Here is a 13,402-nt window from a genome sequence, read left to right on the forward strand (position 1 = left end):
CTGTATCATAGCTCAAGTGCATACGAATGGGATTTTGAGACTATGCTTCCTCCACATCCTGTGCAAAAAGACTTCTAAGCAAGTTCAGTGCAATGGTGTCTGCTTGCAGTTTGGGAGTTCAGATTTCAAAAGTATCTTAGATCCTCTTCTCTGGACACTTCCTGGCAGGAAACCAGTTAAAATGGGGAAACATAAATGCTTCTTCTATATGAGCTGCCAAATAAAGCCCTTTCTGCCTTCTAGACTATACCTAACAAGTGTTCCTCCATAGTCAGGGCACCCAGCTTCAGCACTGAGTAATCCAAGTGAGAAAAGCCTCTTAAAAATCCTGTGGAGGATGCCTAGCAGCAATACTGAGCTGCTTCTTCAGGGAGTACATTAAGTTATACTAAACATGACTGATGGATATTAGGAATGTTTTTAAAGACACCTATGTTGTGCACACCAGCATGTATTAGATGAATTTACACAAGGCACACAGGAGTTTTCTAGAGGTGGGGAATTTTTTCAGCTCCACTTACTATCATGGTACGTTTCAAAACCAATGCCCAGAAGCTGGTCACGTTTCTAGAAAGACAAATCTGAAAACGTCTTAATATCTTGAGCTGATTTTTTTCCCCCAGTTACTAAAATAACTTACCTGTATTCTGCCGTGTTCAGTAAAACTGAGAAACAAATCTTGCCCTGAGCAACCCACTTCTCCCCTGTTAGCAAAAGGAAGTGTTATCTTCAAACCATCTTATTTTTCTGAGAATGAAGACTACTGCATATTTAGCTTGACACAAGGGTGCAAGGTCCTTAGAGCAAGCACAGACATCCCTGCCCATTCAGAGGTAAGTGAATTGTCTGGAACCACAGCACTGACAAGACTGTTAACGCTGTAGTAGTAGTAACTAGAGCAAATCTTGCTGCAAGTGTACCCAACCTCTGCATTAGGGTTACAATGCTAGAACATTACAGCACTAGCAAGTTACATTACAGTGTATGTGCATCTAGATAATAAATATATGTGCACCATCTATACAGACACACTAATATATTACAGCAGAAAGTAAATTATATCAGGGTGTGTTTTTTTTCCACAGGCCAGTAAGTTTTACATCTATTTAGGAAAAAAACAACTGCCCCAAATAGTTTCTACATTTCCTTAGAGCATTCAGTTACACTGTTTGTTTTTAAGACATGAAGCTTATTGGTCCCAACATATGCCAAAGGCCCAGCAATGGGAAAACAGTCCTAGATTCTGCAATTACTTGCATGCTCAAACGATGATCAAATTTAATAATGCATGAATTGGATGCCTATCCAAAACCAGCCACCTGAATTTAGTTTTTGCAATAAAACCTTTAGTAGTTAAGTGTGCCTTGACTACATACCATACGCGTTTCATGTTCACAGCAGGTAATAATCACCTTTACACAGGGAGGAAGACAAATACCCCAGGATATTATTAACATTTTCCTTTATATATCCCAAAACATAGGATAGGATTTAAAGCATACCGCTTCTTCACTGTAAGTACTTGTATAAAAGTATTTCAACCTCTAGTTTCAAAAGAAATCAAAGTACTTTTAAAGGACCTTCATCATCTCCCCCAAGAAAACTCATTTTGGCTTTTTTGGGAAAGGCGTTTTAGTACTTAAGTTTTTAATTAAGAAAAAGACTCTTCTCTACTGGATAAAGTATCCAGTGTTACTAATTCCCCGCTGTAAGCAGATCCCTCATCATGTTGCAGCTTGGCAAAATGTAAAGCTGGTTTTGTTCATCAGAACACTTAAACAAAATTTTGTTTTAGGATTAATCTAATCCAATTTAACTACATTACCAGCAGTAAGAAGGCTATGTGAAAGAGCTGCAGCACCAGAATCACTATTCAGAAGCTTCCAGAACATTGTCATGTTGAACCATGGTTCAACCATTCAGAGGAGTACCTCTCACTGAAGATCTTACATGATAAAACTGATTCAAATTTACTTCAAAATGCCAAAATTCTGGACAAATTCTAAGGCGGCAGTCATAAAAATAAAACCTTAATTGCTGCAAACTTTCTGTTAACGTTTGTTAAAATGTCTTCAATTCACTTCATATTGAGAAAAGTGCACCTTAAAAGCAGTATGTAATTTATCACTTATCCGTACTATGACAAATCCAACATGAAGCTGCAGTAACTAGATGAAAAAAGAGACAGTCCAGAAATATGCAGTAGTCCTGCAGCAAGATCTCTTGTACTGCAACTAAATGCTGATGTTTTGACAAACCACTGATGAAAAATATTCAGATTGCATAAAGTGTACTACAAATTAGAGCAATTCTGGGGATTGATCCCTTTGACTCTAAGCACTCTGTCATTAGTAGTATCATACCCATCATGGGAGAAAGCATATTATTGTCTTCGCCTCCTGAGTTTAAAAAGACATCAAGTGCTTCTTGGTCAGACATGTCCATGAGGTCCATCTGTTCCAGCATGTCCACATTCACCTCCATGGAAGACATACTTCCAATTGGTTCTGTAGTAAAAATAGTGCAGTGAACAAACTGAAATCAGCCAAATGGTGTTATTACCTATAAAAAGCTTCAATAGCTGCTATAACTGGGTGCATTAGTAAACAATTAAACTAGATCTGGAAGGAGCACACCCACAGGAGCTGCCCAGCAGCAATTTCAACCCAATCCAAGAGTACTCTGTGCAGTCTTTATTGTGAAACTGATGTCCATTACTGGTTTCGTAAAACAAAACATTTTTAGCAAAAATACCTATAGTAACAGCACTGGCAGAAATACGCTAGGATGGGGCTCAGGGGAGAAAGATTGAAACTTTCCATTTTTTAATACTCATTTTCAATTCTCCCAACTAAAAGCATTTTTAGAGGAAAAAACCACACACATTTAAGCACAGTCACTAAAGGTCAATATACAAGGGATGTGGAAATTCAGAAATAAGGATTAATGTTCACAGAGAGCAGCCATTCCTCCTCCTCATTCAGTTAGACTAATAAATGGCAGCAGTATATAAAACCCAGGCTGATGCCCAATATCTTATCTCAGCATGGGGATTTCACATTATTAATTATTCAAGCAAATTACTTATTGTTGTCAAAATAATACTGACAGCTCGCAAGGGAAAGAAATACTTGGATGAGCATCTTCTTCCTTGAACAATAAAACATGCAAACACAGACAGTAAGTTCAGGGGTACTAAGGTTTCCAGCTGCTGCATGTATAACATCAAATATTACAATGAACAGTTTAATGGTTTCTCTAAATTTAACAATTACACTATTAAAAGCTTCATAAGTGAACTGAGATCATAGAATCACAGAATGGTTAGGGTTGGAAAGGACCTTAAGATCATCTAGTTCCAACCCCCCTGCCATGAGCAGGGACGCCTCACACTAAACTATGTCGCCCAAGGCTCTGTCCAGCCTGGCCTTGAACACCGCCAGGGTTGGAGCATTCACAACTTCCTTGGGCAACCCCTTCCAGTGCCTCACCACCCTCACTGTGAAGAACTTCTTCCTTATATCTAACTTAAACTTCCCCTGTTTAAGTTTAAAGCCATTACGAAACCCTATAATTTGGCTGGGGTTTCTTTTTCCAAATGTACTATAGCTCTCTAGTTTTAAATGTACTTCAGGATCAAATCTTTCATTAAAACAGTTTCTTTGAAATACATGGGTTCTGCATCGTGCTACAAAGCTGGAGTTCAGAAAGTTAAACACTCTAACAGAGCTGTGTGTCCAGTACTAGCCAGTGACAATGTCCACTTTTAGTCTAAGTGGAATATATCCATACAGAAAGCAGAAGACCCAACTCTATTCCTTCCTAAGGGATTTAGACTGACATATCCCACTTCTCAGAAGACTGTCCTAGCAACCCATCTAGAGCAACTTGTAGATGCACAGCTATAGCGCTCATGCAGAGAAATGGAAAACTTGGATTGTATTCCCTGCTCTGACATCACAACTGATACCAGAACTGTTCTTGAAGCAGGGACAGAATCTCTACATTTTTTTCCTGCCACATGAGTGATTTAATCTCCTGCTTGCTTGTTTTCTGGTCCTGCAATCCCTGCATTTTGGCCCAGCAGATGGATACCTCCCACATGGATGTCTATGGCATTCTTGTGCTTCAACTAGTCAGGAGGTGCCAGACTTGAGTCATCTCATAATAAAGAGAGCTTAACCTGATCTCCCATGTCCTAATCACACACTCTGTACGTTACGCAGACCATGGAACAGCTGTCACCTGGGAACTGTTCTGAAATACACCACCAAGCTCTCATCGGCACTCTTCAAATTCTCCTGAGGCACAATCCCAGGCTTTGGAACACTGGCGGACAGAAGGGGCCACCTCCACCCACATCTTTACAGTCACGGATGCACTCTTCAGCTGCAGAGAAAAGTGCTATTCCAGATGCACCTCAGTGCTTTGCGTTTTCTCAGACAACGAGCAGAGAGCCTAACTGGTTTTCTAAGGTACCTAGTTCTCCTGGAACCCAAAATTTGTTTCAAGAGCTAACCTGAAGTTTCAATTCCACTGAGGAAGAATTCAGACACTTTAATACTCCATCTGTAAGCTTTAAAACTGCTGCTGCCTCTGACCCCTCAACAGTGTTCTCCAAGTTGTGAGTTTGTGACTCACAGAAGGTATTTTAAAACTGTGTAAAATACCACAGAAGGTATTTTAAAACTTGCCTCGCCTCTCTGCTATCTGCAAGTATCCTGTAGAAAGGTATTGCTCCATGTCCTGCTGGAAGGCTTCTTCAAAGAACTTCTGACGTTCCTTTAGCTTCATCTGCTGGGTGTGCTCCATATCCAAAACCTTCTGTGCGTGTTCAGCATCTAGCTCAGCTGAGTGTAAAAGAAACAAACAAATAAAACATTGCATGGATATCCCGCCGACTCTCAGAATTTAAAAGGTACCGAACCTGTTGCACACCGACAGATTGTTACTCCAGACGGTTAACACAGGCTGCTGTAAAAGAAGGCTTCTGCGCTTTGCAACTGTATTTTAAAACTGGCAGGGTAAGAATATTATATTAGGCAGCGTAACCTTCACGTTAAAGTGATGTCACAGCTATTTACCTTGAGGCAAGCTGCAGATTTCTTGAACTGTATAAACGGCAACACCTGAAAGCACTGTCCAGCAACAACCAGGACTTCGTAATTCTGCCCAAAAGAGCTATCAGATAATGATGCTTCTGGTCTCTTATGCACCCAATGCACACAAGATTCCTACTTTTAATTTAAACTTTGCGGCACATTTCTACCACAAGTGGAAACATATAGATGTACGCATGCTTATACATACATATATATATACATATATACACACAAAGACACATACGTACATATGTGCACGCACATGCATGTGAGATTCTGTTTTTTTCAGCCTTCAGACAGACTAGAAAAATCTCTTGAAGAATATCCTGCATGTCGTGCAGGCACATATTCACAGAACCTGTGACAGGAGGTAGGTAAACAGCACTGTTTTTCACAGACACCACCATAGAGTCATTAAGGACAACATACAGGGTCTCCTCTGTTCACAGCAGCAAAAAAGGTGCCAGAAGATGATGATACCAACACCAAAAAAGCAAAGCAAACTACCATGAATTACTAATGTGACACCAAGCAGAAAGGCCAGTTTGTATAGCTCTAGCAGTTTCTCTTTCCTCCTACAGTGAAAGACTTATTAGTCTGGGTATCATTAGAACTCCTTCCCTCCTGTTTTGCTCCACAAGAGTTGCTGACTGGCCAAAGAAAAGAATCCAGCCAGACCATTATCAGAACATGCTTTAGGGGAAAAAAAAAAATGCTTTTTAGGAGGAATATATAAGCTGGAACCTTCCTCTCAGAGTTCTCTGTTCTTTTCTCTGTGCTGGTCCCACACAATAAAAGAATTTGCTAGCTGAGCTGCTGATGGGAAGGATGGGGCAGCGAGAAGAGCTGCTGGTCTGGTCTGGTCTGTTCTATCCATTAGAGGAAGCTCCAACAAATACTGCTGGGTAAAAAATGTCCAAGCTTACACACACCAGGCAGACACAGCTAGAGTATGGCATCCACATGGATACATGTGAAATAGCCTAAGATTATCTAGGACAAGCATCATGTTAGTCTCCCAGGGTAAATGTTATCTTAATGATATTTTACAATAAGGAAATTCATTAAAAGCACTTACCATTACAGAGATTATTATCGAAATGCAAAGGAAGTTTTATTAAACCAGGCAAAACATCAGAGAGCAGTAATTCACTCTGTTGCCTGCATCAAGGTCACAGATCATATATAGAAGCAAATGAGCTGTGATAGTTGCCAAAAGGAGCCGTAAGAATGGACTGACACACAAAATAGCCATTAAAACATCAATACATAAGCTGTTTTGATTTTTTAAAATGCAGATTTAAGCAGCAAAACATCAGTGTATAATAAGGAAAGCATTTGCCTTCAAATCAACACGTCTTTATTATCAATTACACTATGGTATACAATGACTCTGAGTTCCTTGAAGCACTTGACTACAGTCCTGAATGATGAGCCATTATTAACATTGTGTATGATGCAGAAAGGCCATTCAATTGTAATAATAAATGCCAGTGGCTCTCACTGACAAAAGAAATTTCCTTTTCCTCATAAGATATTCTGACAGTTTTGCACTCTGTATTGGTAGTTCAGGATATTTTTAACCCTAAACCACAGATAGCATCCAAGTAACATATGAGACTGATACAACTTCTTTCTTAACACTGCCTAAAATGTTCTGTTAACTATTGAAATTGTCGCTGGCCAAAGCTAAATGGTAACAGGTGCCTGCTGTGCTGACAAGTTCTGAGGAAACTCAGAATACACTGGCTGAAGAGTTGTCGTAGGCTTGCTCTCCAAAGTCAGTTATAGAGCGCTAACATCAAGAACCTGGCTACACGATTTCACGCTCTGCCAGGTGTAATAGGAGTTGCTAGGCTAAGCAAACTGAACTGCGACATTTGGGGTTTGTGTTTGTTGTCAGAAGCGATAAGGATGGCTAGATGAAGCTAACAGTCAAACATGAAGCCACAGAAGATGGGTGTATTGTTTCTTTCACAAAACTATCCAAAATTGCATTTTCCATAATTCATGCATAGTTTTACATGTTTATAAAACACTGAATAGAGCCAGCACCAAAGGAGTTCTAAGAAAGTGCCTAAGACAGACAAAAGTATCATCCATACACCATCATACACTCCTCATGTCCACATATGAATTCTTCCCAGGATGCAGACTGAGACCTGACACACTTCATAGAATCATCGAATGGTTTGGGTTGGAAAGGACATTAAGATCATCTAGTTCCAACCCACTGCCACGGGCAGGGACGCCTCACACTAGACCACGTTGCCCAAGGCTCTGTCCAACCTGGCCTTGAACACTGCCAGGGACGGAGCATTTACCACTTCTTTGGGCAACCTGTGCCAGTGCCTCACCACTCTCACAGGAAAGAGCTTAAAGTACTATTGCATTTTTCCTTTCACCATAAAATTGTACCTTTGAATGAGTAACCGCACCTATCTCCCAATCACACTGCCACGTGTAAAGCAAAAAGACAGATGACACAGAAAATGCTAATTCACAATGAGATGCAGACTTACAGGAGCTGCCGTGATAACCCAAATAAAAGGCAACTTCAGCTCTACACCAGCCATGTCTTTCAAGAGAACAGAACTAAAAGTAGGCAGAATATTTCTTAAAAATCAGAGACCCAAGCGCTGACGTCCAGCCTTCAGCACCATGGCCAACCCACAGCACAACTGACAGCCTGCCTCCTCCAAAGACCACACAAAGAGGGACTGCTCGTCCACAAAACTTCCATCTGCCACAAAACCTCCTTTTCTCCAGCGCTGCTGAACACCACACTCTCCACAGCCTTGCACTCGCTCTGCGGGTGCTGAAGCACAGAAGTTGGTTCTACCCTGAAACCAGTCACCTGGTTTCAGGGCCTGAAGCAGCCTCTGGGTATGTGCACCCCTACTGCGATGCTACACTGCCCTCAGCTCCTCGGGCCAGGGGAGGATTTATCAGGAACGATAAAAAGGGGATGATTTTACTTCTCCAAACACCTCAGCTTGAGAAAAAGCTTTAGTCATCAAGTCATCATTTGCTTCTTCTGCCCCTGTGCATTCTGCCTAAATGGGCTAATGGGACCTGGAAAGCTGCACCAGCTAATTCCAGTCATTAAAAGGGACTGCCCTGTGCTCGTAAAGGTCAATGAGAAACAAACTAACAAACTCAGTGCTCTAAGTGTAATCCTTAATGCATTAATCAGCTCTATGGGCACTTTCTCCCACAGACTTGTATCTGGGGGAAAAAAGAAAAAAAAAAAATCACCATCTAGCTATACAAACAGCTACAGACATAGAAATCAAGGTAAGACAAGGAGTATAATATTATTTGGTACAAGATCCATGTTTTCCCATCTCAATTTACGTTTCTGCTACTTCTGCAGCCAGAAGCTGTGCTAACAAGACACTGTATTCCTATTAAAAGATTAATTTATTAAAGCCAGGACCTCAAGATAGATTTTTTTTTTCTTAATGACTTTATAAAATATTTTTATTTATAAATGAACTCTATTTCTGGGAACAACCCCCTCCCATATCTTAAGCGTTTGAACTAGACACTAGAAAAAAATCAAAACTCCAAAGGAGCAAATTACAGTAGCTTATAATCATATAACTCAAGTATAAAGGACAGATGATTCATATGCCTGACACTTCCTACAAGTTAAAATTCTGCCACAGTACCTAAAGTTGCTATCCAACCAACCAAGTGACCATTTCATGCTTTAATCTACATTATTATACATTTTCCAGCTACAGTTACAAATAACACAAGTTAGAAGAATGACTACCGAAAAAATCAGCAACTCAAAGCACTGGTTTAGATTGCTAACACATCTCTTAGACCTAATGTGAAAGATGTTGAGTGGTCCAAATGGATGGCTTTTTGGTGCTTTCACACTGTTATACAATCTGTTTACTTTCCTTCAATTAATTTATTATGTTACTTCACAGTTCTCATCTAGTGAACTAGAATCCACAAATGTATCTGGTCTTAAGAGGGAAGGACACAGTAATACAAAAACTGGAACTTAGACTAAATGCCCTTTTTTACCCTCCCTCTCTATAGTTCATCCAGTCTTTACAGACTCATTCAACCAGACCATAAAGGGAATGCAAGTGTTCTTCACAGGGTTTTTTGCTTTCACTGAAGATATCAAAGTTTCAAGCAGCCCTCCACTGAACTCATTCCAGGTTTCTGATGTTCCTCCTGTACTGTGGGGTCCAAAATGGACACTGCATGTAGGTATGTTGAGTAAGGGAGGATAATCCCTTCCCTTATCTCCTGGCCATGTTCCCATTCATAGAGCCCAGGCAGCGGCAGCCTCCCCTGCTGCCAGGCGTGCTGCTGGCTCCTGCCCAGCTCGCTGCCCACTGTCCCCCCAAAAGCTTTCCACAGAGCTCAGTCCCCAGTGGGTCTCACCACAGGGCTCCTCCTGCCTGGGTGCAGGGCTTTGCATCTCTACTTGTTGAACTCCCCAAGGTTCCTGTCAGCCCACTCCTCAGCCTCTCCAGGTGCCTCTGGATGGCAGCCCTGCCCTCGCTACATTGACTGATCTCCCCAGTTTGGTGTCATCTGCAAACTCAGGGAGAGGGCCCTCCATCACGTCCTCCAAGAAAGACCAGTGTGCTGCTTGTTACCAGCCTCCAGAGAATGACCCATTAACTGCTCCCTCTAAGCCAAGTAGCTATCCATCTTGTTGCCCATCCATCCAGACTGTAACATCTTAATTTGGCTACAAGAATATCGTGTGAGACTGTCAGAAACTACTAGTAAGCTGGCTATTCACTGAACAACTGACAGCCTTCAAAAATCAAGAGCAATAAAAAGATCAAACCAGACCACTGAAGACAGACATTCAGCCAAGTAACTTTTCAAGTGCATTATAATTTAGCAACTTATATTTGCAACAGCCTCATTATATACCCTTTTAAGTAAATTATCAAAGTGAGGCAAGACACCGGGGAGCACTTCAAAGAATGCAGTTTTCCTCAAAAATGTTTAAATTATTCTTGACAGAATTTAGAATACATTTTGATAATATGAAGGAAGAAGTTCAGAGCACTCTTGCACTATACTTTGCTGACAAGTGGGGAGAGATCATTGGCAAAACTTGAAAACCAGTTCTAAGATACGTGAACACAGTCTTCCTTCCAAAAAGGAGTGAAAACAAGTGAAAACTACGAAACAGTTTTGAAACACTGATCTAAGTCTCTTTAAAAAGCACTTGTTTTTCAACCAAAGGTATATTTAAATAATTATAATTTTAAAAAAAAATAATTAAGCCTTGATTCACTAAAATGTAAAGTCAGGATTTCACTGGACTTTAGTGACGGAAAGATCCATCTCTGTTGGAAAAAACATTTACGATTCCAAATGAGATTTATTGCCTGACAACTCTCAAGAAGTCCGCATTTTCGTGAAGGGATATTTTGCTAAAATTAAGATGATAAAAAATTTATTAAAGTATTTATTCATTAGAAAAAGCAGTCATTAAAAATGTATTCCTTGATAATTTTTAAATAGTGTTTTCATAGAGTGCATCAGCATATGAAAACTCTAATTAGCTCACAAATAATCTAGTCAATAGGAAAAGCAAAGGTTTTACCAGTGCAGAGAAATTATTTTCTAAGTTGCCCAATAAGCAGTCCAACCAGTAGGCTGACCTCGGCAATCCCCTCTAAGAAAACAAAGTGCTTGCTTGAGATCCTTGAAAAATAAAGAATATGCTTAAATAAATATCAGAATAAACCACTGAAAATAATTGCCTGTGTATGCCAAGACTCCAGTTCCTAAAGCAGCACCTGGAGGAAGAAGCAGCTTCCGACCAATGCGACAGGAATTACAGTTTGGGAAAAGGTTTCCACATAACTCAAAACTTTATCTGGCTACCAGGAAATCATCATAATTAAGAGATACTAAAAATATTCTCCTCCGAACAGAAGATGCTTGAACAGGGTTCTAAAAATGTAAATACATCCAGGATTATAAAATAAAGTTAAATTCACACAAACTTCATAACGACATACCTCACAGAGTGTGAAAATATTAGAACTTGACAGAACTAGGATCTTTTGGGTCAGCTAAACAAAAGGTTACTGCATTTACGTTTATTTTATTTTCACAGTTTTCCTTTAGCGTTCCCCTACATTTTAAAGTACAAGACCAGTGCATTGCTACTGCAGATAAGAATACACCTGAGCTATGGACAGACTGCAACCAGTTTGCATTTGAGTTTTTTTAACATTTAATATGGCCCATGTTGTAAGTAGTTTAGGGGTTGAGACAAGCCTAGAGCATCCTAAGTTACATATAAAAGCTCAAATCCTCTTCCCTTGCCTGATTGTACTTTTTGCAACAAAATAAACAGAACATCATACAGAGCAGCTATATGGCACATTATAATCTTTAGCTTGGTTCCTCTGTTCTCTGCAAGCTTAAAAATACATCAGGCTGAGGACTCCTCTGCAAGTTCTTCTACAGCAGCATAAGGGACTCTTGTTTTAGAACTAGAATCTGCTCTGGTTCAGAAACAGTAAGAATGCTTTTGGCCATTTTGTTTCTCATAAAAACATCCTGAAACTTGAGTGTATTTGCCACCTTCTTGAATTTTTTAGATTAAGAGCACACAAATTTTCATGCCTGCAAATCTGGTAAGTAGGGACAATTTTGGAATTGTTTTAACTTGCTTTAACTATAGTCAAAGTCATGATGGATATACTGTTCTACAGCACATTAGAGGTTTTTTCCACACTTTCTTCAGCATTTTCTTACCTTCAGATGTGCGAATACGTCTTGCAAAGTCCAGTAATGTCACAATAAAGGTTTTAGTGGGGGGAATTCTCTCTCCAGCCCCATACTTGACTACTTCTGGCTTAACAAATCCACCATTTTCCAGTTTCCTCATTCAATTTCATTTATGGGCCCAAGAACTCTGAGTGACAATAGCTGCCTTTCTAGAAGACAGGATTTAGCAAAGTGACTTCAGAAGGATGGGAATACCACAAACTCCTTCAACTCACACCAGGACAGGCTCTGTCAGGAAGAGGATCTTCTAACTCCTCCATTCCTTCTTTAGTCAGGTCTCTATCCAAGTGACATAGAAGAAAAAGTGACAAGGGAAGAATAACATTAAGCTGAATGCCCCTAGCATAGAAAGTAAGTCGAAAACCAACAAAATGGCAAGCATCTGAGCTCACATGCTTGTTTCCTGCCTCCCTATAAATCCACCATTTATGGTAAGAACGGTAATTCCATTAGTACACTGCAAAGTATTTTCTCTATAAATAAACCTGACACACATTTTCAATACATACAGATTCATTTGTGAAGACTCTGAATTAAAGCCAGATTTGTAAATCTGGCTTTAAAATTCTAGCCACACGCTAGAAAAATCCCACTATTACAGAAACTGCACTTTAAAACTGTTCAAATGACTCAGCATTAGTCTACTATCAGGAAAAGTTGTATTTTATGCATACACTCTGCAATTATTGTTTTTCCTGTCTCATCTCAAAAATACTCATTTTCAAATGGAAAACCAAATCAACAGCAAATCTAAACCCAAAGTGCTTACAATAGAAACCACAGCATTGCAGTATTCTAGTCAGGTTTGCAAAAGTCCATGAAGCTGTCTCAAATAAGATTAATAACATCAACCGAGTACAAACTGATCTATTGAACAATTACTATTTTCCATTCCTAAAAGATAACCACCTTTGCTTTGGAAGGCTTTCAAAGACAGGCAAATGGCTTCTGCTACTACAAGAATAGTGCTAATCTTAACCTTTGCACAACTCTGAGGTATTTGCCTTCCAGGTCAAATTATGTGCATGCATAGATACATTAATAAATTATGAGATAGTGCTTTGCTGTCACAACACATTGTGCACATGTTGAAAATATTGGTTCCACAACATGGCAAATCAGTTGGCAGGTATCAGCTTCTACCTGTCCTTAAGAACACCACCAAGTGTCAAACTCTTGCTTTCGTGAAACTGTTCTTTACACAAATTATAACCATCCTCAGATACGCAGAGGAATACCATTCAGTGTTTAACTAAATCTTGCCTCAAAAAAACTGAAGGTGAACAAATTATTGTCTTGGTTCCTACCACCTGAAACAAAACAAGCTGCTTACTCCATATATTGTTTTCAGAATAACCAGTTGTCTGATCTGAACATGGAATTTATTAAGTCCCTCTCCAGAGGGAGAGGTAGAGCCTGCCAAAGAGTCCTACAGGCTTGAAAGCCAAAAGGAATGAGCTATGGATTCGCAGTCTCAGCATGGTTCAGTCTAATCTATCTGA

At 39.8% G+C, this 13,402-nt stretch overlaps 1 protein-coding gene across 1 annotated transcript in view; it reads right to left on the minus strand.

The window, feature by feature from the left end:
• Positions 1-13,402, minus strand: part of DTNBP1 (dystrobrevin binding protein 1) — a 28,859-nt gene that overhangs the window by 1,563 nt on the left and 13,894 nt on the right. Inside the window, exons 2-3 of the mRNA XM_010024929.1 lie at positions 4,695-4,850; positions 2,364-2,507 (exon numbers count right to left, since the gene is read on the minus strand). Of these exons, the coding sequence (XP_010023231.1) occupies positions 2,364-2,507; positions 4,695-4,850 (300 nt within the window). The remainder of the gene's footprint in view (positions 1-2,363; positions 2,508-4,694; positions 4,851-13,402) is intronic.

Source organism: Nestor notabilis, unplaced genomic scaffold (genome assembly GCF_000696875.1).
Source record: "Nestor notabilis isolate BGI_N333 unplaced genomic scaffold, ASM69687v1 scaffold14642, whole genome shotgun sequence".
Lineage (NCBI taxonomy): Eukaryota > Metazoa > Chordata > Aves > Psittaciformes > Psittacidae > Nestor > Nestor notabilis.